At 36.5% G+C, this 23,571-nt stretch overlaps 1 protein-coding gene across 1 annotated transcript in view; it reads right to left on the bottom strand.

The window, feature by feature from the left end:
• Window positions 1-2,161: 2,161 nt before the first annotated feature.
• The window catches only part of ROBO2 (roundabout guidance receptor 2), a 1,319,482-nt gene continuing 1,298,072 nt past the window's right edge, over window positions 2,162-23,571 (bottom strand). Inside the window, 4 exon segments of the mRNA XM_047722052.1 lie at window positions 2,162-3,614; window positions 5,436-5,636; window positions 7,776-8,048; window positions 14,995-15,168. Coding sequence (XP_047578008.1) covers window positions 3,613-3,614; window positions 5,436-5,636; window positions 7,776-8,048; window positions 14,995-15,168 — 650 coding nt within the window. The 3' untranslated portion in view covers window positions 2,162-3,612.

Raw genomic sequence — 23,571 nt, 5'->3', positions numbered from 1 at the left:
ATGAGATAAGAAAAATTAGTAAATTGAACTTCAGTGAAAAAAAGGTATGGGGGTTTCATTTGAAGGTACACATTGTAGAGAAGCAAAATAAAAGTAACTTCATCTCTAAGATAATGTGGAAAGACGTTGCTTTACACCAATTCTCATCATGTAACTTTATAAATACAATGTACAGAAGTAGATGTACAAATTAGGGAATGTCATAGTTCTTCATATATTTAATACTGACACACAATCACTTTCCAGTGGTGAAGATAAATCACAGTTTAGAGCTCACTGGTATTCGTGTAATTAAGTTGTCAACAGACAATTCCATAAATTTGTTGAATAGAAATTTGGAGGTGTTCTATCTGAGCTCATACAGACTTTCAACTTGAATCCCATTGAAGATATATTTAAATACCCAGAGCATTAAGCTATGACATACAACACCATTTTATCTGTTTTTGTTATTTAGAACAAGCATACTTGCAATGTTTTTACTTCCCTTTGGTTGTAGGACACCTTAAATGTTGGTCTTGATTTTCCTATATGCTCCCCTGAACTGGATTCAAATCCTGTGAAGGAATCCATTGTTTTCAAGTCCCTGTACTATCCCACTTAAAATATGGTATGGAAAAGGTCTGGAAAGGGGTGGGCTGACTCTACCTGCACACTCGGAGGCATACCTGAGTTGGGGCGCTGCTTGGCTTTCCCCCAGTGGAGACGAGGCATGTTGAGAATGGAGCTGTGTTGTTTGGGGCTTGAGTGCACAGTAGCATGGCCTGTGAGTGCAAGATGACTTTGCATTCTCTCCCACCCGGATTTCCTTCTGACAAGTCATGCAGACCTTGTGCAGACCTGCCGAAGACTGAGCTCAGTGGTTCACATTCATTCAATGGGCTACAAGATGAAAAAAATTATGGGAGGTCTTATACATGTTTGTATTCTTCTACTAACATTCTGACATACTGATTAGAAGCTTTTTACTTATATAGTAAGTTGACAAAAGCTTTTGATTTTTGGATAGGATTCCTGAATTCATTTGGATAGCCACAGCATTTTTATATTGCTCTGTATCTGTGTGAGGATGACATATTGGGAGCAACATTTAACTAAGCAAATTACATACAAAACTAGACGTAACAGGGAATGTGGAATGTTCTAGAAGAACGTTCCGCATAACCATAAGGTCTGTACTGCCAAAATCTAACCCAAATGGTTACGTTTTATACACTGAAAATAATCAGGAAGGCATGATGCTATGTCTTGCATTATTCCAGAAGTCACTGTCATACCCATACTCTACACTGAAGTCTTGGTTTATCTGTCGCATTAGGGATCGGCATCTGTGTGTAATAAATGTGATGAATGAAAGCTTTAATCTAAAGTGGGTTACAGAGAAGCCTAAAGAGGGAACACAAATGAACAAAACTTTGTTTGCTTTTAAATAGAAAGAGGCGAAGTAGGAAGCTTCATAAATCAAAATTAAATTCCTCACATCCTACAGTTGTGAATAGTAGGTAGTCATTCTTCACAGGAACTTTTTACCTTCCCTAGACAAGCTGACCCAGAGAAATCAAACTGCGTTAAAATTCAGGCACTGGTGGTAGGAAGTTGATAATGTGTTTAATAAGTGTGTCTCAGAATATTTTTTTCCTCTTCAGCGAAGAAATGAGCTACATGGCCCCAAAAGAGGTTGGGAACCATAAAAAACATTACCTTCCTCCACTCTTGCCTGTGTTGATGCAGTCTCAGGGAACAAAAATGATAGAGAAAATGAATTACGTTATCCCTTTGCTATAATAATATGATACAGAATTGGAGACTGAGCCAAAAATTCATGGGAATATGAATTGTCATTCAAGCAGGTCCCCTATTTTAGAATTGATTCTAATAATCACATCAAACATTTTTCAAAGTACCAACTACTGAACACATCATAGGAAAAACATGAGAAAGTATAACTAAAAATAGAATTTACAGTTGTGGAGGCGGCAGATGGAAAAAAATGTCACAAGTGGGAATTTCAGGGAAGTTCTCTTCTACTTGACTGATCGACTATACACGAACAGAGGCTGACATATATTCCAAAGTCATATTCCTTTTGACCATACATGACTGATGTTCGGGAATTTCTTGTTCTCAAAGTCATGGGAACAAATGAGGCAGGACACTGTTATTAATGTCCACTTAACGAGGTTTGGTTTTATTTAAAAAGTGTATAAACATGCATTTTTCTCCTTTTAAATTTTCATTTTCAAATTACTCATTCAAAGTGGGTCAAACATCTTTTAGTTGGTAGCCAATTTCTGAGAATGTACCATAAAATGTTTATTCCAATAAATCTACTTACTGTGAACTGAACATACTCTGAGCACTGCCTTGTAAGCACTTACAATTTGGCGATACATTTGTGGCATAAACTTCACTTCTTAACCAAATAAAACACAAAATTGTCTATAGACTGCATTATTTTTCCAAAGTCATAAATTTAAGTGATGCAGCTCTATCCTCTAGTGTGTACTGTACATGTATTAGAAAGATGAAACGAGATATTGCAATAGAGTTTTTGCATTTGGAAGCAGCGCGAGTATGTCCTAATAATAAATTGCCTCTTTAACTATTTGCTAGATATTCTAGAGTTCATTTTGTTTGTTTCCTTGGGGAACTTCATATTATAGTCTGCTTAATGAGTTGGAGAGATTAATTATGGTAATTCAGAAAATGCTTTTTTAAAAAACTGTAATATAAACACAGCTCTTATGAAACACCTTAATTTCCTTCTGCTTGTTATAATTCTCAGACAGGTCAATTACAACAACAGGTTAAGTTGATTCTACATATAACCTTAATTTCCTTTTTTTTTTTTTTAAGCAAGCTTAGTACATCTTTGCTATTTAGCCTGAAGACTTAAATTTCTTTCTTTCACCCCTGCTTTTTTGTCAATAGTAAAAGCCACCTTTCTGCTTTTCTTTTTGACTCAGTCCCTGATATTCAAAGAAGACTTTGCCAACACCACTGTTCCCTTGCATCTTTCTATTCCTACACCCCAACTGCAAACCCTCTAACGTGATTGGTTCCAACCAGCGCACCCAGCCTAGCTTACAGTACAGAAACTCCCTTCACATTCAGTCCTGTTCTTCATGTCACGAGGAGTAGAGATTTGTGCTTATCACCAAATAAAATTGCAGTGCAAAATTTAAACATAAAAGTTACACAATTAAAAGTTAATATATGGCACCACAGCCTATTAATTCACATATAGTACAACAGACCAATAAAAACAGACAATAGTATGAACAGAGCTAAAAAGAAGGAGCTTGCATAGCAATGCACGAAAGAAATTATATACAGAGGAAAATCCTTTTCTTCCTGGAGGGCGAGTTTTGTTTTCTTTCTTTTTTATATACTCCTGACAAGAAAGAGTTAAGGTGGGTGGTGTACTTAAGAGAAGAACACAAGTAAAATATCTGTGGGATATGTGTGGCTGTGTGTCTTTACATTGCATTTACAGTTCTTTTAATAGTACATAAATAAAGAAATTGTTCATTGCACTGTTTAGTGTCATCACTTCCATGAGTTCAGACCTGGTGGTCCTTCAGAGCAGCTTTGCATGTCTCCTCTCAGTTACTCTACAAAGAGATAAAAATCAGAGGTAAGTTTGCATTGACATTAGGTAGTCTTTCCTCCTGACCAGCACGACAAAAAGCCACGCGAACAGATAATAAATGAAAATAACACCGTCAGATGGATTTTGCGAGTGTGTAAAGGTAGGAAACGTAGTGATGGGAAGGGAAAGAAAGAAACATTGTAAAATTTGGAAATTTAAAATTCACATAGCACTCTCTCTGCATGTCCCTGTGAGTTTACAGTTACACTAAAATGGAAGTCAAAGCAAAATCCAAGCAGTCATGAATCAAATTAAGAATTATAAACATATCTTAATAATAATCAGATTAGTAAGACAAGAAGAATGTGAAGGCTAGTCAATAAAGAACTTCACAGTTTGAAAGAACTTTTATTTTTCATTATTTCATGGCATCCCCCAGTCTGTGATGGAAGCATAATAGTAATGCCATTTTTTTAAAATCAGGAAGTAGAGAGATTGGGAAGGTAGCTGACTTGCTCGGGGTTGAGAAGACTGGAATCCAGGGCTGTTCCTTCATCAGTGCTTTTAATGTGAATTCAAATAAGCAGCTGAAACTATTTAACAAGTATAATTCTGACATCGGAGAGAAGAATTGGTAAATTTTACGAAAAAAAAATAACCAAAGAATTCAGAGCTTCTTCCTGTGATTGTGATATGCTCTCTTTCTCTGTTGTCTGGTATTTTATTTTTATAGATTACTTTATAGATTTTTTTATTTTTATAGATTATATAGATTATAGATTTTTATAGATTAAGATAATTAATCTTAAAAGAGATTATTTTATTTTATAGATAGCTATATCAATGTTGGGCTCTTTATTCAAAAAGAAATTTATTTATAAAATATGTTATTATAATAAAAAATCAACTTTACAAGGTCGACTGCCTAAATCTAAAAAAAAATTATAATAATAAATGAAGAGCAACTAGGGAGTGAGGAATTCCTGAGGTTCTTTAAAAGGCAAAGAAAACTGCAAAGTGGACTGTACTTAATTAACTTATAAATATTAAGATTAATTGCCTAAATATGGGCAATTTTTGTATAGTGTGAATCAGAATCGGAATAGAAGAAATATTCATTTAATAGACGGCTGTAAATAGCCATGTTCTATTTCCAAAAACCGCAATCGATTTTTTTCTCATAGTAAAGCACGATTTCTACCATTCTGAAATCTGTTTGTTGTCCCAATATTATTGATGAGGTTCAGGACGTGCTACCCCAAAACACGACATCTTGGCATATGGAATATTGAAAGCTGAAGGAGTCTGAGAAACCAACAGAGGAAGGAAGGTCACTCTGACCTCTCTCCTCCCCACCTTGCTCTTCTTCTCTGAAACAGACCATAAAACTCCCACGTGAAGTTACCCTCCCTCTACCAGAGGAAGGAAGACATTCTTATTCCCAGAGACAGGGAGTTAAGGAGCCGAGGAATCTTGCAAACAAACCTTGTTAAACTAACCCTTATCTTCCCAGTTACTTCTTTACCATTGACTACTCCCCTACCCCAAACCTCTTGGTCTCATAAAATCTTCACAAATTTATGGTTTCTTTGTCAAAAAGATAGAAAAGCTTTCTGCTCCGTCACTTCTTTCAGTCTACATGCTCTTCTGAAGTCACCCATGGACATGTAAAAATTCAATAAAATTTGTAGACTTTTCTCCTGTTAATCTCTGTTTATCAGTTTAATTCTCAGACCCAGCCAGGGACCATAAGAGGGTCAAGGAAACTTTTTTCTCCCCTACATTATTAACCCACTATTTGTTCTGAATCACCAGAGCCTTTGAAGTGTCCTAAAGCACTTACATAATTCACCTGTAAACTGTCCTTGACTATTCGAGCCCATATATCCTATGTCAAGAAGGTCGCTGGCATTGCGCTGGTGACTTCCCCTCAACACCTCAGCTTTTCTCGGTCCAGTGGATCCTTTAGAAGACGCTGTTCCTGATGAGCTGTGACCTCCTGGAGACGGGAAACTGGGCTTGCTATAGGGCACCAATGTCTCCTCTGAAAAAGAAGTACAAAGTGCTAAGCTGAACAGCAACATGGAAGCCAAACAAACTTTAAATATTAACTTCAAGATGGGCTATTTTATGATTTCACTCTTCAGTAAAATTAAAAATAAGAGGTTTAATAAGCCCAGATATTTAAAAATTTCCATGTGCAAACATCATTTCTGATAATAGGAATTGAAACAGGATTAAATTAAAAGAAATTTGGGGATGGGCTGCCTGGGTGGCTCAGTTGTTAAGCATTAGCCTTTTGCTCAGGTCATGATCTCAGGGTCCTAGGATGGAGCCCCTTGTTGGGCTCCCTGCTCAGCGGGGAGTATACTTCTCCTTCTCCCTCTGCTCCTGCCTCCTTGTTCATGCTCTCTCTCTCTCTCTCTCAAATAAATAAAATCTTAAAAAAATAAATTTGGGGGGGCACCTAGGTGGCTCACTGGGTTGAGCCTCTGCCTTCGGCTCAGGTCATGATCTCAGGGTCCTGGGATCGAGCCCCACATCGTGCTCTCTGCTCAGCGGTGAGCCTGCTTCCCTATCTTTCTGCCTGCCTCTCTGTCTACTTGTGATCTCTCTCTCTCTCTGTCAAATGAATAAAAATAAATAAATAAATAATTAATTAATTAATTAATTAATTTGGGGATAAAAATACAATGTTACATATCATTTGCAAAATTTAAATTCATTAATAAAAGGGAGCTGAATACAATGAACCATATTATTTAACAAAAGCATTTTTATGAATATAATTTCTGGACTTCAGTGAGGCTCCAATTAAATTTTTCAAAAATATTGAAGAAACATGGTTTTTGTTTCACTCAAAATTATAGCAACATTTTCTCAATCAATTTAGATAAAGAACTATATATGAGTTGACAAAGCTTCCTAAATTTTTGTTGTTTCTGGGGATAGAAACACATTATTTTAAAGATGGTGTATTTCCTTAAAAGAAAAAGAGAAATACACATTTTCATAACTAAATAATAAATGAAAACATATTTTATGTATCAATCCTACAAATAACACAAGGTGTATTATTAAGTACCTAATATTTTAAAACATTTTTTTCTTTTTTTCTTTCCTTTTTTCTTCTTCTTTCTCCCTTTCTATTTTTTTCTTTCTTTCTAGATATGGACTATTATTACTGTGATGACTATTTCTCTCCTTAAATGGTCTTTATGAAATCTCAAGAATCACATGATTTTTCTCTCACAACCTGAACGATGTAAACTTCCTAAGTGTTTCACTAAATCTAGGTCTTAAAATTGACATATTTTGGCTCTTATAAACATTACATTTTCTAAAATCTTAAGCACCAAATTGTGACATCATGTAATTATTGAAAATGCCTGGGTAGAAGGCATATCTACAAAAGACTGAGTCCAAATTAAAAAACAAATGTGTAAAGAAACTTTCAAATGTTGTGTTGAGTGTGTTTGTGTGTATGTTTTAATACTTAATCAAAATGAATCCCGATATGAGAAGAAATGTTCCAGAAAATGTATTTCTATAATAGGCCCCAACAACCACTACCCCTCCCAAGACAAAATCCAACCACAAGTGAGGACATTTATTTTGTGACAGTTCCAGAAGCTTGATTTATAAACAAGAATATTTCCCAACGAAATGTTAACAATCAACTAAATTTAACCAATTGGAGAAAGCACAGGCCCAGTTTAACCTTTTCTATCCTGAGATATTTACATACATTTATGTGCAACTTTGTTATTTCAATGAGTTCAACGATTTGACTGAAGTGAGTTCTCTTTTCAAAATGACTAGTTACTTCAGTCAAAATGAAACTGGTTGAAGGCAGGGATTAAATGGAAGTTAAGATGAAATTTAGAGGTCTTAAAAGCATTTCCATATAAACATTAGGAGGCAAAAATATCAAATTGTCTCTTGAACAATACAGGTGAAATCTCTTCAGCTCAAAGACCCCTACGCAAGGTTAACTTGAGGAACAATCCCCATGGGAATCAGCCTTAAGGTGTATGTTGGTGAACTTTGCTGAGGAATCCCAACTTTTCAGTGATTCAAGAAACTTTTTTCAGATGCGCTTAAACAACTGCCATTTCTAAAATACCTGGTAGGAAAACAAAAGGTAAAAGTCCACACTTTCTTGGGACTGTGCAGAACACACCTGGTCCAACACTTTGTTTGTGTAGGGCTTTCCGTATATCTTCTTGGCGTTCTGTGGAGTTTATCCATTCTTGGGTTTGTCGCTGCCACTCTAGGGACGTTCTAGCTGGACAATCCAATGAGCTCTTTGTGTCTTCTAAGTTGGATGCTGGTGGTGTTTCCAGAGAGCTTCCTTTTCTCTCTGTTGAGTTTTCCACGTTACCAGCATGCTGGCTCGGGCCTATTTGCTGCCTTAAACCCTGACCTGGAGGGGGATCTGGTGGTGGTGGAAGATCTAAAAATTGTGAATAATGTTTAGAATGGACTAAAATTTAATGAAAAATACAGGTTTTAATTCAAGATGAAGAAAAAAACCCGTGCCCTCCTAAAAGTCTCACTCATGCAAAAGAAATCTGGGGGGGAAGGGAGGGTTGCAAGGGGAGCAAAGGTCAGTTATTTCTGTCTAAAATGCATATTATTGATCTCTTTGCTATCATTGAATCCCAGTGTCTTTGAAACAAAATCGACTGATTTCAATTATTATATGTGGAAAGTGTTTTCAATTGCACATTGAGGCTAACGTTCAAGGTACAAAATACAATTTATGTGTTCTCCATATTTTCTTCATTGTCCACCCCAACTCCCCAAAGTAGACATATCATGACACAAAAATGACTAGACATTCTAGCAGCTGTGTTAGTAAAAGGCCCTGGGAAGAATAAAGGCTGTCCTGCCACTCTTCATAGGAAATGTTGCCCTCGGAAATTAAGAACTATATGCTGAATCATACGCAACATATGACTGCCTTTACCCATGTATGTGGTACATTTAGCAACAGTCAAAGGGTTAAGCTAACATTTATTAAATGCAATTAACATTCTGCCTGACAACCAATTCTGGCTGTTCGTTTCATGAGTTAGCTAATGAGTTACAACTAATACATTATAATCTTCCAATGTATTAATTTTAATAACTAATAACCAATGTTCAGAGTACAGATAGAATATGCTTCATGGTGCTAGAATAGACAATGCATCATAAAAATTTGAGATGTGGTAGAATAGATAATTTTGCAAAAAAGCTCTTTAAATTAAATATAAGATATGAAAAAATCAAAAGTTCAAATGTGTAGCTAATTTTTCATTTTCCTTTCATTAACTGTTCAGATCATGACATCTTTATATTTGGATTGTCTTCAACTGTGATCTTAGTCTCTTCTTTCATCTTTCTTTAAGAATTCTACTAGTTCGGGGCGCCTGGGTGGCTCAGTGGGTTAAGCTGCTGCCTTCGGCTCAGGTCATGATCCCAGGTCCTGGGTTCGAGCCCCACGTCGGGCTTTCTGCTCAGCAGGGAGCCTGCTTCCTCCTCTCTCTCTGCCTGCCTCTCTGCCTACTTGTGATTTCTCTCTGTCAAATAAATAAATAAAATCTTTAAAAAAAAAAAAGAATTCTACTAGTTCTATAACATGATTTGTACCATTATACTAGTTCTAAAATTACTTTGTTGAAGATTTTGAAGTCTCCTGAACATTCTAAACATTCTTTTGGATTATTACCTTCTAATTTTTCTGGCATACTATTGCAAACGTCTCTGTTCATCCTTAGAATATCAGTGATTATATTATTCGTTCATGAAATAAAATACCATATGCACTACATATTTCTATTATCAATGGCTGTTGCATATAATCTTCATCCATTATTTCCCATGCTGCTATTGTATTAGTGCTCTTATTTCTAATAATACTGTTTGTGAAATTCAAAAGGAAAAAGCATGAATTTCTTGTGAACGAAAGATAGCTTCCTTAAGGAAGGCTAAACTGTTCTTTTTAAAGACTTTGTTAAGAAACTTTATACTCTTTCATAATGAGAAAAATGATACTGTCCTCCACTGAATTGACAATAACACTCTCCTCCGCATCTGCTTTGGGAGTTCCCACGTTGAAGCAGCATTCCCAGTTCTTATGTATGTCCTCTTGTTAGATTATGAATTATTAATTATTGAAGGGAACAGTGTTTCCATCTGGGAGAATAAAGTTGCATTTGGAACATTTCTTCCAAAATGAAGAGCTAATCCAATATTGTGTATCTGTTTGTAGAATAATCCAGCAATGAATTTATGTTTCCTTTATATTCAAAACTGAATTCCTTCGGTAGGCATTATTGTAAATGTAAAGTAATTATTTCATTTGAGTGTTTGGACGTAAGACTGCCAGTAGTGGGGAAGGGCAGGAATTATGATATTTGCTTTCAAAATAACTATCTGGTCATTGATTTTTATTCTCCACCAAAGCAGCTTCATCTTTAAAATGGCCAAAATGGCATCTACGTAAGCTAGCCAAAATTCTGATTACTATTTAATTTAACCTGAAATCATATAGCTACATAATTAAGTAATTTACTTGGAGTTTGTATATTCTAAGAAGAAAGAACATGACATGCACATTGAAATAAACAAATTGGAAAAATAGATTAAATTAAGAATGACTGTGGCAAAAATAAAAGTATCTAATCAAATATGTTCACTTAAATTTATTATTTATTTCCATGTTGATTCATTTCAAGTAAATCAATTCACTAAAGAGTCTCTTACTAGCCTACTGAGGATTTCCTATTGTCAGGTACACAACAGTCCAATGAAATATGTGCCATTTTTATTGTCTTTTTCAGGTTTAAAGAAAAAAAAAAAAAGAAGGCAAAAAGAAATCAGATACCTCCAGCTGGGATCTCTCCTTCTATGAACTCCAGGCTCACATCACTAAATCCATACTGAGGAGTTCAACTTAGATGTTTAGAAAGGATCTAAAATTTCACATATCTAAACTGAGTTCTGGACCTTCCTCTACAGGATATGTTTCTTCAGTAGTGTCGATCATCTCAATTAGTAGCAACTGCATTCTACAAGTTGACCAAGACTTTGGAGTAATCCTTGACTTTCTTGCTTTATAGCCTGAGTTAATTTCATGAACAAATCCTGTGGGCTCTGCCAACCTATAGCCAGAATTCAATCCTTCTCCTTGCTTCCACTGATGCTACCTCGTGAAGAACTTCTACATCGCTTCCCTGGATGAATTCTACAACCTCTTAAGTGGTTTCTGGGCTTCCACACAGAAAAGCACATTTAGCCTATTTTGACATAACAGCTACAATGGTTTTTTTTTTTTTTTTTTAAATAGAAGCAGAAGTAAAATCATGTTACTCCTCCACCTTAAACACACACACACACACACACACACACACACACACACACATATACACACACACCCCTCTTCAGTGGTTTCCCATTCAAAGTAAGAGCCAATGATCTTACAGAAGCTTAAGACCCTACAAACACTGGCCTTCACTGACTAGTCTAACTTCATATTCTATTCCGTTTTTCTCTCTGCCTCGGTCACACTGCTTCTCTTATTTTTCAGCAAATAAGCTTCAGGCTTCCACTTGCTGTTCTCATGACCTGGTGTGACCTCTCCTTGATACCAGCATTGCTCTTTCCCTTTTAATCTTCCAGTCTTCTGTACTGTCATCTACTTAGTCAAGCCTTCCCTGAGACTTTACTTAAAAGAGAGCTCGCCCCCTCCCCAACCCTGGTATTTCTCTACTTCCTTCCTATGTTTTTTTCCTCCATGATATTTGCCACCATCTTATATACTTTTACTTTCCCTTATGTATTTGCGTTGGTCTTTATCTTCCCTCAATAGAATGCAAGATCCAGAAAAGCAGGGGATTTTGCCTGCTGGTTTCCAGCCTATCATTTGGTATGAGAATAAACTGATTAATGAATAAGGAAATTTGCTGAATGGTATCGGTTAGTTTGTAGCAGAGCTGGAGTGTGGCCAAGGTAGTCTGTGGAGAGCAAAGACTCCCTTCACTAACTAGGACATAGGAATGAGGGGAGAACAGACTAGAAGGAAATGCTATGGGGGGGGGGGAAGTTGATGGACAGAAAATTACTTTCTCTCCCTTCTTTCTTCAGTATATAGCTTTTAAAGGGTATTCTTTAGCTTATGCAAATGGAATAGAAGATTTGGACTGAACAATGCCTGCTTAGGAGAGTCTTTATTCAAGGGAGAAGAAGACTCCTTGATGTGTGTGGTGGTTTTTGCATTGCCTTTGAGACAGAGACTGATGTTTTTTACTGTTCCCGATTCCTCTTACTAGACACAAGAAAACATTACTTTTCCATCTAGTCAGTAGTCTGATGTCATGTGCCCGTGCTCTTGTCAAGGAAATGAGAAGTGATATATGCCACATAGAGTCTCCCAAGTGATCACCCAGATTTTGTTCTTCCCCTCACTCAGAAGCCACAAATGTCTCACATTAAAAATGATGGCATCCCAATATTGAAAAAGCATACATCCTTATACAACTACTGAGAGGAGATCCACCTGACCTTTATAAATTATTCTAAATTATTGCATCCATGAGAAACAAACTTGCCATACTAAGCCATTGAGGGATAGCAGTTGTTTGGTATGGCAGCTTCCAGTAATTACCCTGATTAATTTACTCACCAAACACAGCATCAAAATGTATCAAGCAAAAGTTTAAGTGTAGAAATGTCTATGCACTAAGTGCTACTCAACAGCAGCCTTCCCTAAAAGAACAGTTTGATTTTACATACAAATATTGTAAAATTATTACTGATGCATGGATTCATACCATACAAATCTAGGACACACACATTTACTATAAAATAACACCATCCTTAAGGATGATCTACAGAGTGCCATCCATAATAGATGTCCTCATGTCATAACTGGAACATCATTGGATCATAAACTTGGGAAGACATGGGAGCCAAAATTTCCCTTGCAATATCGTTGCTTCCAAAATATATATACTAACAATACGTAATCCATAACCCCCTTTTGAAATGGTGGCAACTTTAAGAGTTGGGGACCTGTCTGTTGTTTAGAAAGATAAGCAATAAATTGATCATATTTTAAAGTAGGAGGCAGCTTATTTGAACTAGACATTCTGAGAAAACTGGCAAGAACAGTATTTTAGTAAGAAAAGGAGCACTAGGGCACCTGGGTGGCTCAGTGGGTTAAGCCGCTGCCTTCGGCTCAGGTCATGATCTCAGGGTCCTGGGATCGAGTCCCGCATCGGGCTCTCTGCTTGGCGGAGAACCTGCTTCCTCCTCTCTCTCTCTCTGCCTGCCTCTCTGCCTACTTGTGATCTCTCTCTGTGAAATAAATAAATAAAATCTTTAAAAAAAAAAAAAAAAGGAGCACTATCTTGTTGGTTTATATTTTTTATCTTCCAGATATTCTGTATATTATCTTCAAACATTTCAGAAAAAAAAAAAATTCTTTTCTCTTTCCATGACATTAATAGCAGGAAAACTATACAAAATTGTTAATTCTGAGTTTTATAACTACCATATCAATGGGGGTGGTCCTTTTTATCTAGAGGGAATAAGATCAACACTATTGACTGCTTTAAATGCTGAACTAATCTTCAGATCATCTGAGGCAGAAAGGAAGCGGTGAGCATTTTTGTTCACCACAGGATATTGGTTTATAAAGGAATCAAGATCCTGAGTACACCCTTACCCTCAAATTCCACAGAAACACTTCCCAATGAAAACAAGGTAGCAGGAAAGATAAGTAAACCTGAAAGCTTTTAGAACAAGTTATGGTTGACTTTTAAAGTCTACCCTGCATTACAAAATGACAACAGAAAGCACAGAGATGGCTACGAGATACAGACCCTTCTCCCGAACCAATAAAGAGTAAGTACTTTTCCAACTAAGTCTCGTTCTGTCTTATAATGATAAGCCTAAGAGACTGAAATGAATGTTAAGGACACCATCATAGCTTCTCAATGCTGATTGCACATTAGATTCATTTGTGGAGCTTTAAAAATATCCATAATTGGTTTTCACCCAGAACAATGAAATCACAATTCCCAGGGGGCGCCTGGGTGCCTCAGTCGGTTAAGCGTCTGCCTTCAGCTCAGGTAATGATCTCAGGGTCCTGGGATCGAGCCCTGCATCTCCGCATCAAGCTCTCTGCTCAGGGGAGAGTCTGTTTCACCCTCTACCTCTGTGCTCTCCCTCTCTCTCTCTAAGAGATAAATAAAATAAAAACAACAACAACAAAAAACAAACAAACAAACAAACAAAAGAACCCACAATCCCCAGGGGATAATTTAAGAGCTTTGTAGATGGTTCTAATGTGAAGCTTGGCTAGGTTCACCCTTTTGGTATTTAGTAGAACTATCTCAGATTAAAGTTTGTATGCCTGGAGGGGATAGCTGAGAAGGGGGAAGAAATGTACCTTTGGTTTGGGCATTATACTAGGCTCTTGACATAAATCATAGGTATTACTAGAATAAAACATCAGGATAAATATTTGTATTCCTATTTTTAAATGTATGAAAATTCAGTTGAACATACAGGAAATAGATCCTGCTTTAAAGAGATGAACTACTCTGTATTGAACAAGGACATCGTTCAGTAATGTTGTGCTTCCTGAGACTAGCAGTGTTTAAATAAGTACTCAAAGACTGAAAGTTATACATAAATAAAAGAATTGAAATAAATCAGCAGACTAGGGTCCATGGGCCAAATTCAGCCATTGTCTATCAACAGGTTTTATTGGAAATCAGTCACATGCATTCATTTTTTTTTCCTATAGCTACACTCACACTACAATGGCAGCCTTGAGTATTTGTGACAGAGACTGTATGGCCAGGTAAAACAAAAAATATTTACTATACGGACTTTTACAGAAAAGCTTGCTGACCCATCTACCAGATGATCGGTAGTATGCTTTTAGCCCAGAAATTCATGAAACTAAAAAACTGCTACGTTACAAATCACTTCATGGTCTTTTTCAAAAGTGAAATACCATAGAAGTTATCTTAATTTGATGTCAGAAATGTCCCAAATTTAATATCAGAAATGCACAGCAAGTGCACGTGCTACCTGCGTTTTCTTTGCTAACCTCAAAGGGGAATGTCCATTAAAAAGCATTAACGGAAAATGCCAGAATGGCAGCAAGATCAACATTGAAAAGTGGTATGGCACACATTTCTTGGGGCGTGGTAATACCGAAATCCTTCCAGGTTGTTAGAAAAGAGGGTGTTTTCTTTAAACGAGACCATATCGCCAGGTTTTCTGCCTTGTTACATAATGAGGCAGTGCCTAATCTACCACTGCTACTTTAATCTAAGTTAATGATTCGCACAGAGCGCATCTCTTTGGCGAGGAGACAAGAGAGAAGGAAACAAACCTACCATCTGTCATTCCTTCCCTTCGATGAGGCAAAGCTGGTTGTTGGTCCATTCGCCCTCCCTTGTGTTTTTTAGTGGGCCGAGGCCTCTGACTTTGACTCAGGGCTGCACTGGTATTACTGTCAGTAGAAAATGGGCTGGTTGGTCGAGGTCTCTGAGAGGAGGTAAAAGCTTTGCCTAAAAAGAAAACAAAGGGAATGGGGTATAGAGAATGTTATAAGGCAGTGATTCTGCCTGTTTTGTATTTCTGCTCTTACTTAGCCTAACCTATAAACTTGCCTAGAGATGCCATTTAAAGATACCAAATACTGGTGCATCTCCATAAAAAATAATATGCCTTCTTGCTTTTATTTTATCCAATTTTTAGTAACCAACACACTGCCCACTGGAAAAAAATTCAAGCAAATGGATGTAAAACAAATCTACCGACCAAAAACTTGATATTACTTGATTTATATTTTTATTTAACCTTGATGATCTTAGTGGTATTTTCATGGTTATATGCAAATTCATGCTGCTTTTACTTCTTAAAATGAAAGAAGTTACTTCTGAAATAAATTATGTACTTATCTTATTTGCTTAATCAAATTTTATCCTTGGAATCTTACAAATTCTCTCTGAGCACAGAAAAAGGTCCTGAAGTAATTGCATTTGAAAAATCTACATGAAAGGTCTGCTCAGAGACATATTAAAAACTGACCTTACCACCCATACAAATACACGATGAATTTTACCTCTTCTACAGAAACTCAATAACATTAGTGTATAGTATAGGATAGATAGCAGGGTAAAATCACCTTGCATATCCAAAGTGCAATAGGTATTTTCTGATGAATATTACTGTATCTGAGCAGACTCCAAATTCTCATTGAAAAGTGAAATTGTGTTACGCTCTTTTCTTGAGGTTTAGTACATATGCAGGGAAATTTATTTTGTGAAAAGGGTAGCTAATAATTGTTCAACATCTTATGATTTTAATGTAATGTTTATTATGGTAAGTGAGGGTTGTTTTATGTGCCTGTATCTATTCTCTTGTGCATGTTTTCCCTTTACACAAAATTATTGTATGTAGTTACATTTTCTTAAGTCAATGTGACGTGACACTGCTTAATGCTTTATTAGCTATTAGCATACATGCAAGAAATGCACTTATGCCTTCTAATTTATTAGTTTCCTTGCACTTTCTTATTGCTGTGCTTATAGCTATACCACAAAAAGCACTCAGGCAACATAAAGTTTCTGACTTACGCCTTATAAAGCAAGAAAATTCAAATAACCGTTATATTACATCATATTTTAGTTCGGATGCTATATGAAAAATAAACCTCTGCAATGCTTGGAAAAATTTTTTTATATCATTTGAAGATTCCTAATGCATACTGAAAAGAAATACTGATGGTATAATTCAAAGAAAATTTCCAAGACTCCTTTTTATCACCTGAGAGTTTAGTGAAGGGTCAAAACCGTTTTTCTTCACTTACTCGTTGAATACTATTAAGATTTCTTAAACGTGTTTAAGGCTTCATTAGTTTGTTTTGTAAAGTAGCTTCATTTAATTCACATTTTAGAATCTTTTTATAAGTGCATTTAAGAAGTACAGTCGTAAATAGCATGGATCATGCCAAAGTTATTTTGTTTCAGTAAAACAAACAAACACAAATTACTGATCTATTATTAGGATGAATCTCACATTTCTTTTAGGGAAAAGAATCGGATACATGAAAAATTATGAAATTGGTACTCAATTCTTCTCAGAAACCCAAATTAGAGTAGGCCGAAGAGCCATACACATGTAGTCATCATTTTATTCTAGTTGCAAATGCAGTGGGTGTATCTTTAATTAGCATCCTTTAAAACAAATAATAAATTATTGGGTTAAAATTTTAACAGCCAAACAATTAATAAGACCATCAGCCATTTGAACTGTTAGACTGACAGCCTTAGACCCATTCACCCCATGCTGAGAAAGCTTTCCCAGAAAACACATTTGCAGAAAGAAATGGGGCAAAGGAAAGTAATGGAGATAAAAGCTGAATATTTTTAATCACTGGGCCCATTATTGATTGTGTGAGAATTTGGCCAAGAGTGAGTTATTGAAAATTTAATGGCCATCTCAGTTGCAGCTTGGCTATCACGTAAAAAGAAAGCATATTCCAATTAATCAGCAGAGCCGTGAAGGGAAAGGGAAAGAACGGATAGAAGTGGGTGAGTAGGAGCCTATTCTCGGCTCTGCAAAAGTAGCATCGGGAGAAAGTTCTGGTAATTGAGGATCCGAACTGTGGTCATGCATGTTATAGAAAGCCCTGTAGTCAGACTCACTGAGGAGAAAGAACAGGAGAAAAATAGCTCAGTGTCTAAAGGACAAGACTCTCTCATGCAAAGAGTGTGGACTCAGAGTCTACCAACCTGTTCTCGTAAGGCTGGTTCCATCCAGCCTAAAACCAGCTTTATCTGCTGCTGCCACCAGTGCTTGTGCAAAGCTGCCGCTGGCAAAGATGGCGCCATCTGAGGAACTACCTACACTAGATCTATGACTAGAAAAGTTACGGTCCTCATCAGATGCAGAGCCCCATCCATTTACCATTGAACCTAAAAACAAATGTAGTTGTCTAGTGAGTGGTACATACTGGATAGCCCATCTCCTCGCACACACTCCACTAAGGAACAAATAGGTTGCCTCAACTCCTCACTCCTCCCCGAGGCAAATCTGGTTCCATCCTGACTTCCATAGCCACATGCAAGCCTCCTCCACGGTTTAAACATTCCTAGTGCGGGCGAATGAATCTCCAGTAAAACCTAAACCTCTTTGCAACACATAAACAAAACATGTTTCGTATGGTTCCAGTCTTATATTGTTTACATTATTACATAATCGATTTCTGAAAGAGACTTGCTATGTATACCTTCGGCCCTACAATTCAGAGAACACTTTTATTGAAGTAAATTATAGTGTATTTAAAGTAAACGTGGATGGAACTAGAGGGTATCATGCTTAGCGAAATAAGTCAATCGGAGAAAGACAACTATCATATGATCTCCCTGATATGAGGGAGAGGAGATGCAACATGGAGGGTTGAGGGGGTAGGAGAAGAGTAAATGAAACAAGATGGGATTGGGAGGGAGACAAACCATAAGTGACTCTTAATCTCACAAAACAAACTGAGGGTTGATGGGGGGAGGGGGTTGGGAGAGGGGGTGGGGTTATGGATATTGGGGAGGGTATGTGCTATGGTGAATGTTGTGAAGTGTGTAAACCTGGCGATTCGCAGACCTGTACCCCTGGGGATAAAAATATATGTTTATAAAGCTGTAAAAAAAAAAAAAAAAAAAGAAAGGATGAATACCCAAGTTTTGTAGCAACATGGACGGGACTGGAAGAGATTATGCTGAGTGAAATAAGTCAAGCAGAGAGAGTCAATTATCATATGGTTTCACTTATTTGTGGAGCATAACAAATAGCGTGGAGGACAAGGGGAGATGGAGAGGAGAAGGGAGTTGAGGGAAATTGGAAGGGGAGGTGAACCATGAGAGACTATGGACTCTGAAAAACGATCTGAGAATTTTGAAGGGGCGGGGGGTGGGAGGTTGGGGGCACCAGGTGGTGGGTATTGTAGAGGGCACGGATTGCATGGAGCACTGGGTGTGGTGCAAAAAATAATGAATATTGTTATGCTGAAAAAAAAATAAAAATTTAAATTAAAAAAAAATAAAGTAAACTTATCAAGGTTTCAGATGAAGGAAGAGGGTGAATATATATTTTGAATTTAAATAGACTCAAACGATAATTTCCAATCAATATACACTGCTGTACTGTGGAGGGGCTAAAATCATTTTGAGGTTTTAAAAAACAAATGGAAATAATCAGGAAATATGACAACAAACAGTATAAACCAAAAAAAGGATGAATAGTATCAGAGCATACAGGCTTAGAACAAAGAAAAAATGTATCTCTAAAAATTTCTATTAATTTCAAAGCTCAGGATGCCTTCTTTGCTTTTTAATTGTTTTAAGCACTCCAGGTTTCTTTTTACTATGAGTCTTTGTTTTAGAAAATTAACCATTATGAGGGATGTAACTGGCCTTCATATGGATTTTTCTGCAAAACACAATATGGTGATAGAGGAAAAGAATTGTACTTTTATGTGTCAAGAGCAGCAAAACACGAAGATACTGAGAAGTAACTTTTATTCTTAATTTTTCAGCACATCATTTACAAGTTTAGATTTTTTTCTTAGACCAAGGCACACGGAAACCTTAATCTATTATTTAATACAATTAATATTACAATATTTAAGCCATGTACCATTAATTTATGACACAATAAAGTGCCACATATCTCCTAGCCTAACTTTTTAAAAAAGAGGTAAAAAAATTTATAAGAAGCTCATTTATGGTTTCTACATCAACCAATTACATAGTCACAAAAAAGAGATTAAAAATAGATTTTCCCCCCCATAGATTCCCCACCCCCCTTTTCTCCAGCATTTAAGAGACAACAGTCCAGTTAAGAGTGTTGGTGTGATGCAGTATTTGTATTTTTGGCTGAGGTGCCAGGATACAATCATATGGGTTCATGTACTTTCAAGAGAGAGAAAACAGAAACCAAAGGGGTTAGAAGAATCTGAGAAGTTAAAAGGGTGTTAAGTGTAGCAGAGAAAGATAGAGTTTCGATTCTATTTGCCAAAAGCACAGAGATGCACTTTTTACTTTCCAAACAAATTCCCCTGACACAGGCCACTGCAAGGGAGCCCAGATAACAGCAGTCACCGAGCCTCCTCTGAGAGAACCATTTCTGAGTTAATAATCACAAGTCAAGGACCAACAGCTCAAAACGAAAGGAGAAATGATGCAGTGGGCTTTGCAATATAATGCTATGACAGATAAGAAAAAAATCAAAGTGATTCAGTCAGTGATCACCGGAGAATACGAAACCCTAGAACTGAGGAGAGTTTTGAAATACGTGAAAATTCTGTCCTGGTCTCTCCTACGCACCCGTTTTCTGTATTTCTAAATGTCCTCTGAGCATCTACAGCTAAATCTTTGTCAGCTCTCTGAAGAAACTCCCTCTCCAAACAAGCAACTCCTTTTTCTCATCTCCAATTTCATTCTTAGGTGCCTGCTGATTTCCTTCTGGTCCCTTCTGTCTTTCTCATTGTCATCTGAAGTAGTTTTCTCATTTGTCAAGTAATTTTGTTCCTCCCTTCAAAACCATTCAGTTTGCGAATGACACATCTGGATTCCAAGGTAAGAATTTGAGCTCCTTCAGTATCTAGCCCAGCCTCTCTTTTCAGCCCTACACCCTCTTACAGCCCTCGTAGTCCCACTGCCTGCCCCACATCTGTAGCATTATCTCTGGTCCCTTCGACACACCTCTGGATTGTCACCAACTCGACTGACCACTGCCCAACTTGAAAGTCCAAATCAATTTCCCTTTTACCACCTTGATTACACCTCACCTTTAACCTTTAGGAAGAATCAACTTCTCTACTTGTGTTTTTCAAACAGTATGCATACAGAGGCATATCAGGTGTCTACAAACTATAGTTCATTGCATATGAATGTTTCTTATTCTAGACAGTGGAATTCTGGAAATGAGGGACTCTTACTCATTTTCATATTTCTTCTATGGGGGCTTTGCCCAGTAGAAATTCAACAAACATCAGGCACGTTGAATTCAATGTCTTCAATGTTTCTCATTATTCACCATAAATAAATCCTATATGTAATTCTATCCCATGTGCCATTTCCTAACAATGAACTTATTTTATTTACAGAAAAAAATATATTCCTAAGAACTTGTAGAAAATGTATTAAGTAGGAATATAATGTCAGTCAACTCTTGTTGACAACTTGGACAATAGCAAAAGAAGTGAGTTATTACCTGAAAGGGAAGACTAAAAAATTAATTAATATACATAGCTGTGCTTTGATATACTTGAGTATTAATATTTATCAATATCTTATTCAAAGTAAGGTAATAATGTTATATGAAGTGGCGATTTGCTTTTTTTTCCCTGAGTTCTCCATCCACACTCAACCATGTATTTTAACGTACTTAGCCCATTTTTGTTCGTTTTAATTCTTTCTCTGCTATAACCAGCCAAGAAATAATTGGTCTTTTTTTTTTTTCCTGTTCAAGTTGTTTTGCTGTGTGTTTTGAACCTCAGGATTTATCATTATGACAAATACAGTCTCTGAACCTGAAAAAGTAGGAAAAATCCTACACCACAGCAGTGTCACTAAAGAAATGTGATCTTATGACCTCTCTTAGCAGAGTTAGCTTGAGTTTCAAAAACACCATTTGTCTCCTGTGGTAATGAGTCCTTCATATGCAGCTTTCAGATTTCAACCTACAAATTTGCCAGTCCCTAAACAGACCAGCTACTTTGCTGCCTTTGTGTCTTTGCTCTGACTTTATCTCCACCGTTAATGTTCCTTGCCATGCCCTCAGAAATCTCAGTTACTCATGAAATTTTCTTTAGTGCTTTCTTTTTCCTTTCCATGGGAAGAGAGAGTAGCATGGAAGTCATGGCTTTGAGTAGGTTTTGGTCAATATAGAAAGAACAACAACTCTGTTTTCTTTGCTACTCCATGTAAGAGCTAAGAAACTAGAGAGATGACTTCAAAGTCGAAAAGATAAATGCTACACAGGCTTGGCCTTGGTAAGCATCAGGAAGCCTCATTACCCCAAGCTAAAGAGGGGCAAGTGCCCTCAGGTTAGTACAGTTGAGTTCAACTTCAAAATGGAGGGCAAGAAGGAAACGAAAGAAGGCAATAAATTTTCTTTCTTCTTTGTCCCTCACTTTTATTTTTGATAGCCTCTTTTGTCTATTTAAGTACGATCTATGGAATGGGGGTACTGGTGGGGAATATTTTTAAAGAAAATTTGCAATATACCATGGAGAAAAAAGTATAGAACATATGTTAAATTTCTTGCATGCTATAAAATTGTTACATTTGTTGAGCAATCACTGATTTCACCTCTCTGTGGCTACCATTCTTGCTCTTTCTTTAGATTTAAGCATCAGGAATGATCTGAACATTTGTGGAAACCATTAAAATAAAAGAAGACAATGATAAGAAGGAAAGGAACACATTGATTCACGAATTAGAAAGTAAGCAAGTTTGGGGATAACGGGTTTTACTTTCCTAGATGTAAATAGAAACATAAAAATTAAAATGAACACCAAGTGAATGAGTTCAGGTAGAGATTCTTTACAAATTATAAGCAATCCATATTAATTTGACATGTTATAGCCCCAAACATCATCAATACATATTTAAACATTTAATGAAAAATGAATTTATGTCACATAGCCAAATTTATTTGTGTTTACATTTTCAATCTTTGGAAATTTCTCAGGTTTAAAGTTGCTGAAAGGCCAAAAAAATCTCAAATTTATTCAAGCTATTAAAGAAGAACTGCATATAGGACATTAAGTTGTTGCTCAAACGTTACTGAGCAGTAAAATACCATGATAAAATGGCATCTTGCTGTGTCTATATTAGATCTTCAGCACTAAAATTAATTTATGATCAGTCATCAATTCATTTACATGTCGCTTTATGCTAAGTCCTTCCTTGCTGATAAATGCTTATCCTTAGATCCATTAAGCTAGAGTAAAGTCTGTGCTTTATAATATGACCCTGCTAATTGTTGCATTACCATTTTTATGAGATACAAAAACTGGCTGTCCCCCATTTTTTCAGCCAATATTTAATCCAGGAACTCTCCTTATTAAGTGCAATCAGTCTAAATATCTATTAAATAAAATCTTCAGCTCTAAGTGTCTTTGGACAAATCAATCCATATCTTGACCTCTGCTTAAATGTAGGAAAACATCTTTAATCTTTAGAAATCCTTCTTTCACTCAAACATATTAAATATGCAAGGATTCCACCTACATTTCTCAGAGGGAAAGAATATGTAGTACATATGGAAAGCAAAATAAGTCATTACAAAATTTCTTCCTTGGGACATATGGCACCTGTTAACTTGTTCCACTCAGATAAAAATGGAATATATGATATTCCCCTTTTATCTGTTAAATTCTGAAGTATATGTTTAATTTCTTTTTAAATACATAACAGCTGTTGAAGTAGCCTAAGGAAGTGATTTAATTATTTGTAGCCTTATCTCTGAAATTCCCCTAATTCTAAAATATTTTCCTTGAGTTTGTGAACAAAAGCAAGGCATCAGGTCACACTGTCGAGTGGCCAATTATCTAAAAGCTGTGTGGTCGAGGAAGGTGGTGAGGCTGCCAGGTTTTATTGTTTTCAAAACAATCTGGTTTGGGAGTTCCAGTAAAAACCTCCAAGGACATAAAATGAAGAAAATATAAAGTCACGATTTCCTTTCAGCCATAATATTTATGTGGGGTCCAGCAGTTAAGGAAACTTTTATTTGTTTCACTTCATGGCACTCATTCTCCATTGTACTTTCTGTGATCAGTGAAACAGTTAGAATCTTGGCACCAGGTACAGGACATTTTCCCTCTGTCCTCTCTCACATTGCCTTCTGTTTCTTTTTTCCTGTGGTGGAGTCATTAAATTCAGGAAACACTTACCCTGGACTCCCAT

The sequence above is a fragment of the Lutra lutra genome, chromosome 1, assembly GCF_902655055.1.
Source record: "Lutra lutra chromosome 1, mLutLut1.2, whole genome shotgun sequence".
Lineage (NCBI taxonomy): Eukaryota > Metazoa > Chordata > Mammalia > Carnivora > Mustelidae > Lutra > Lutra lutra.
The sequence above is the reverse complement of the archived record's forward strand: the minus strand, read 5'-3'. Positions and strand labels throughout refer to the sequence as shown.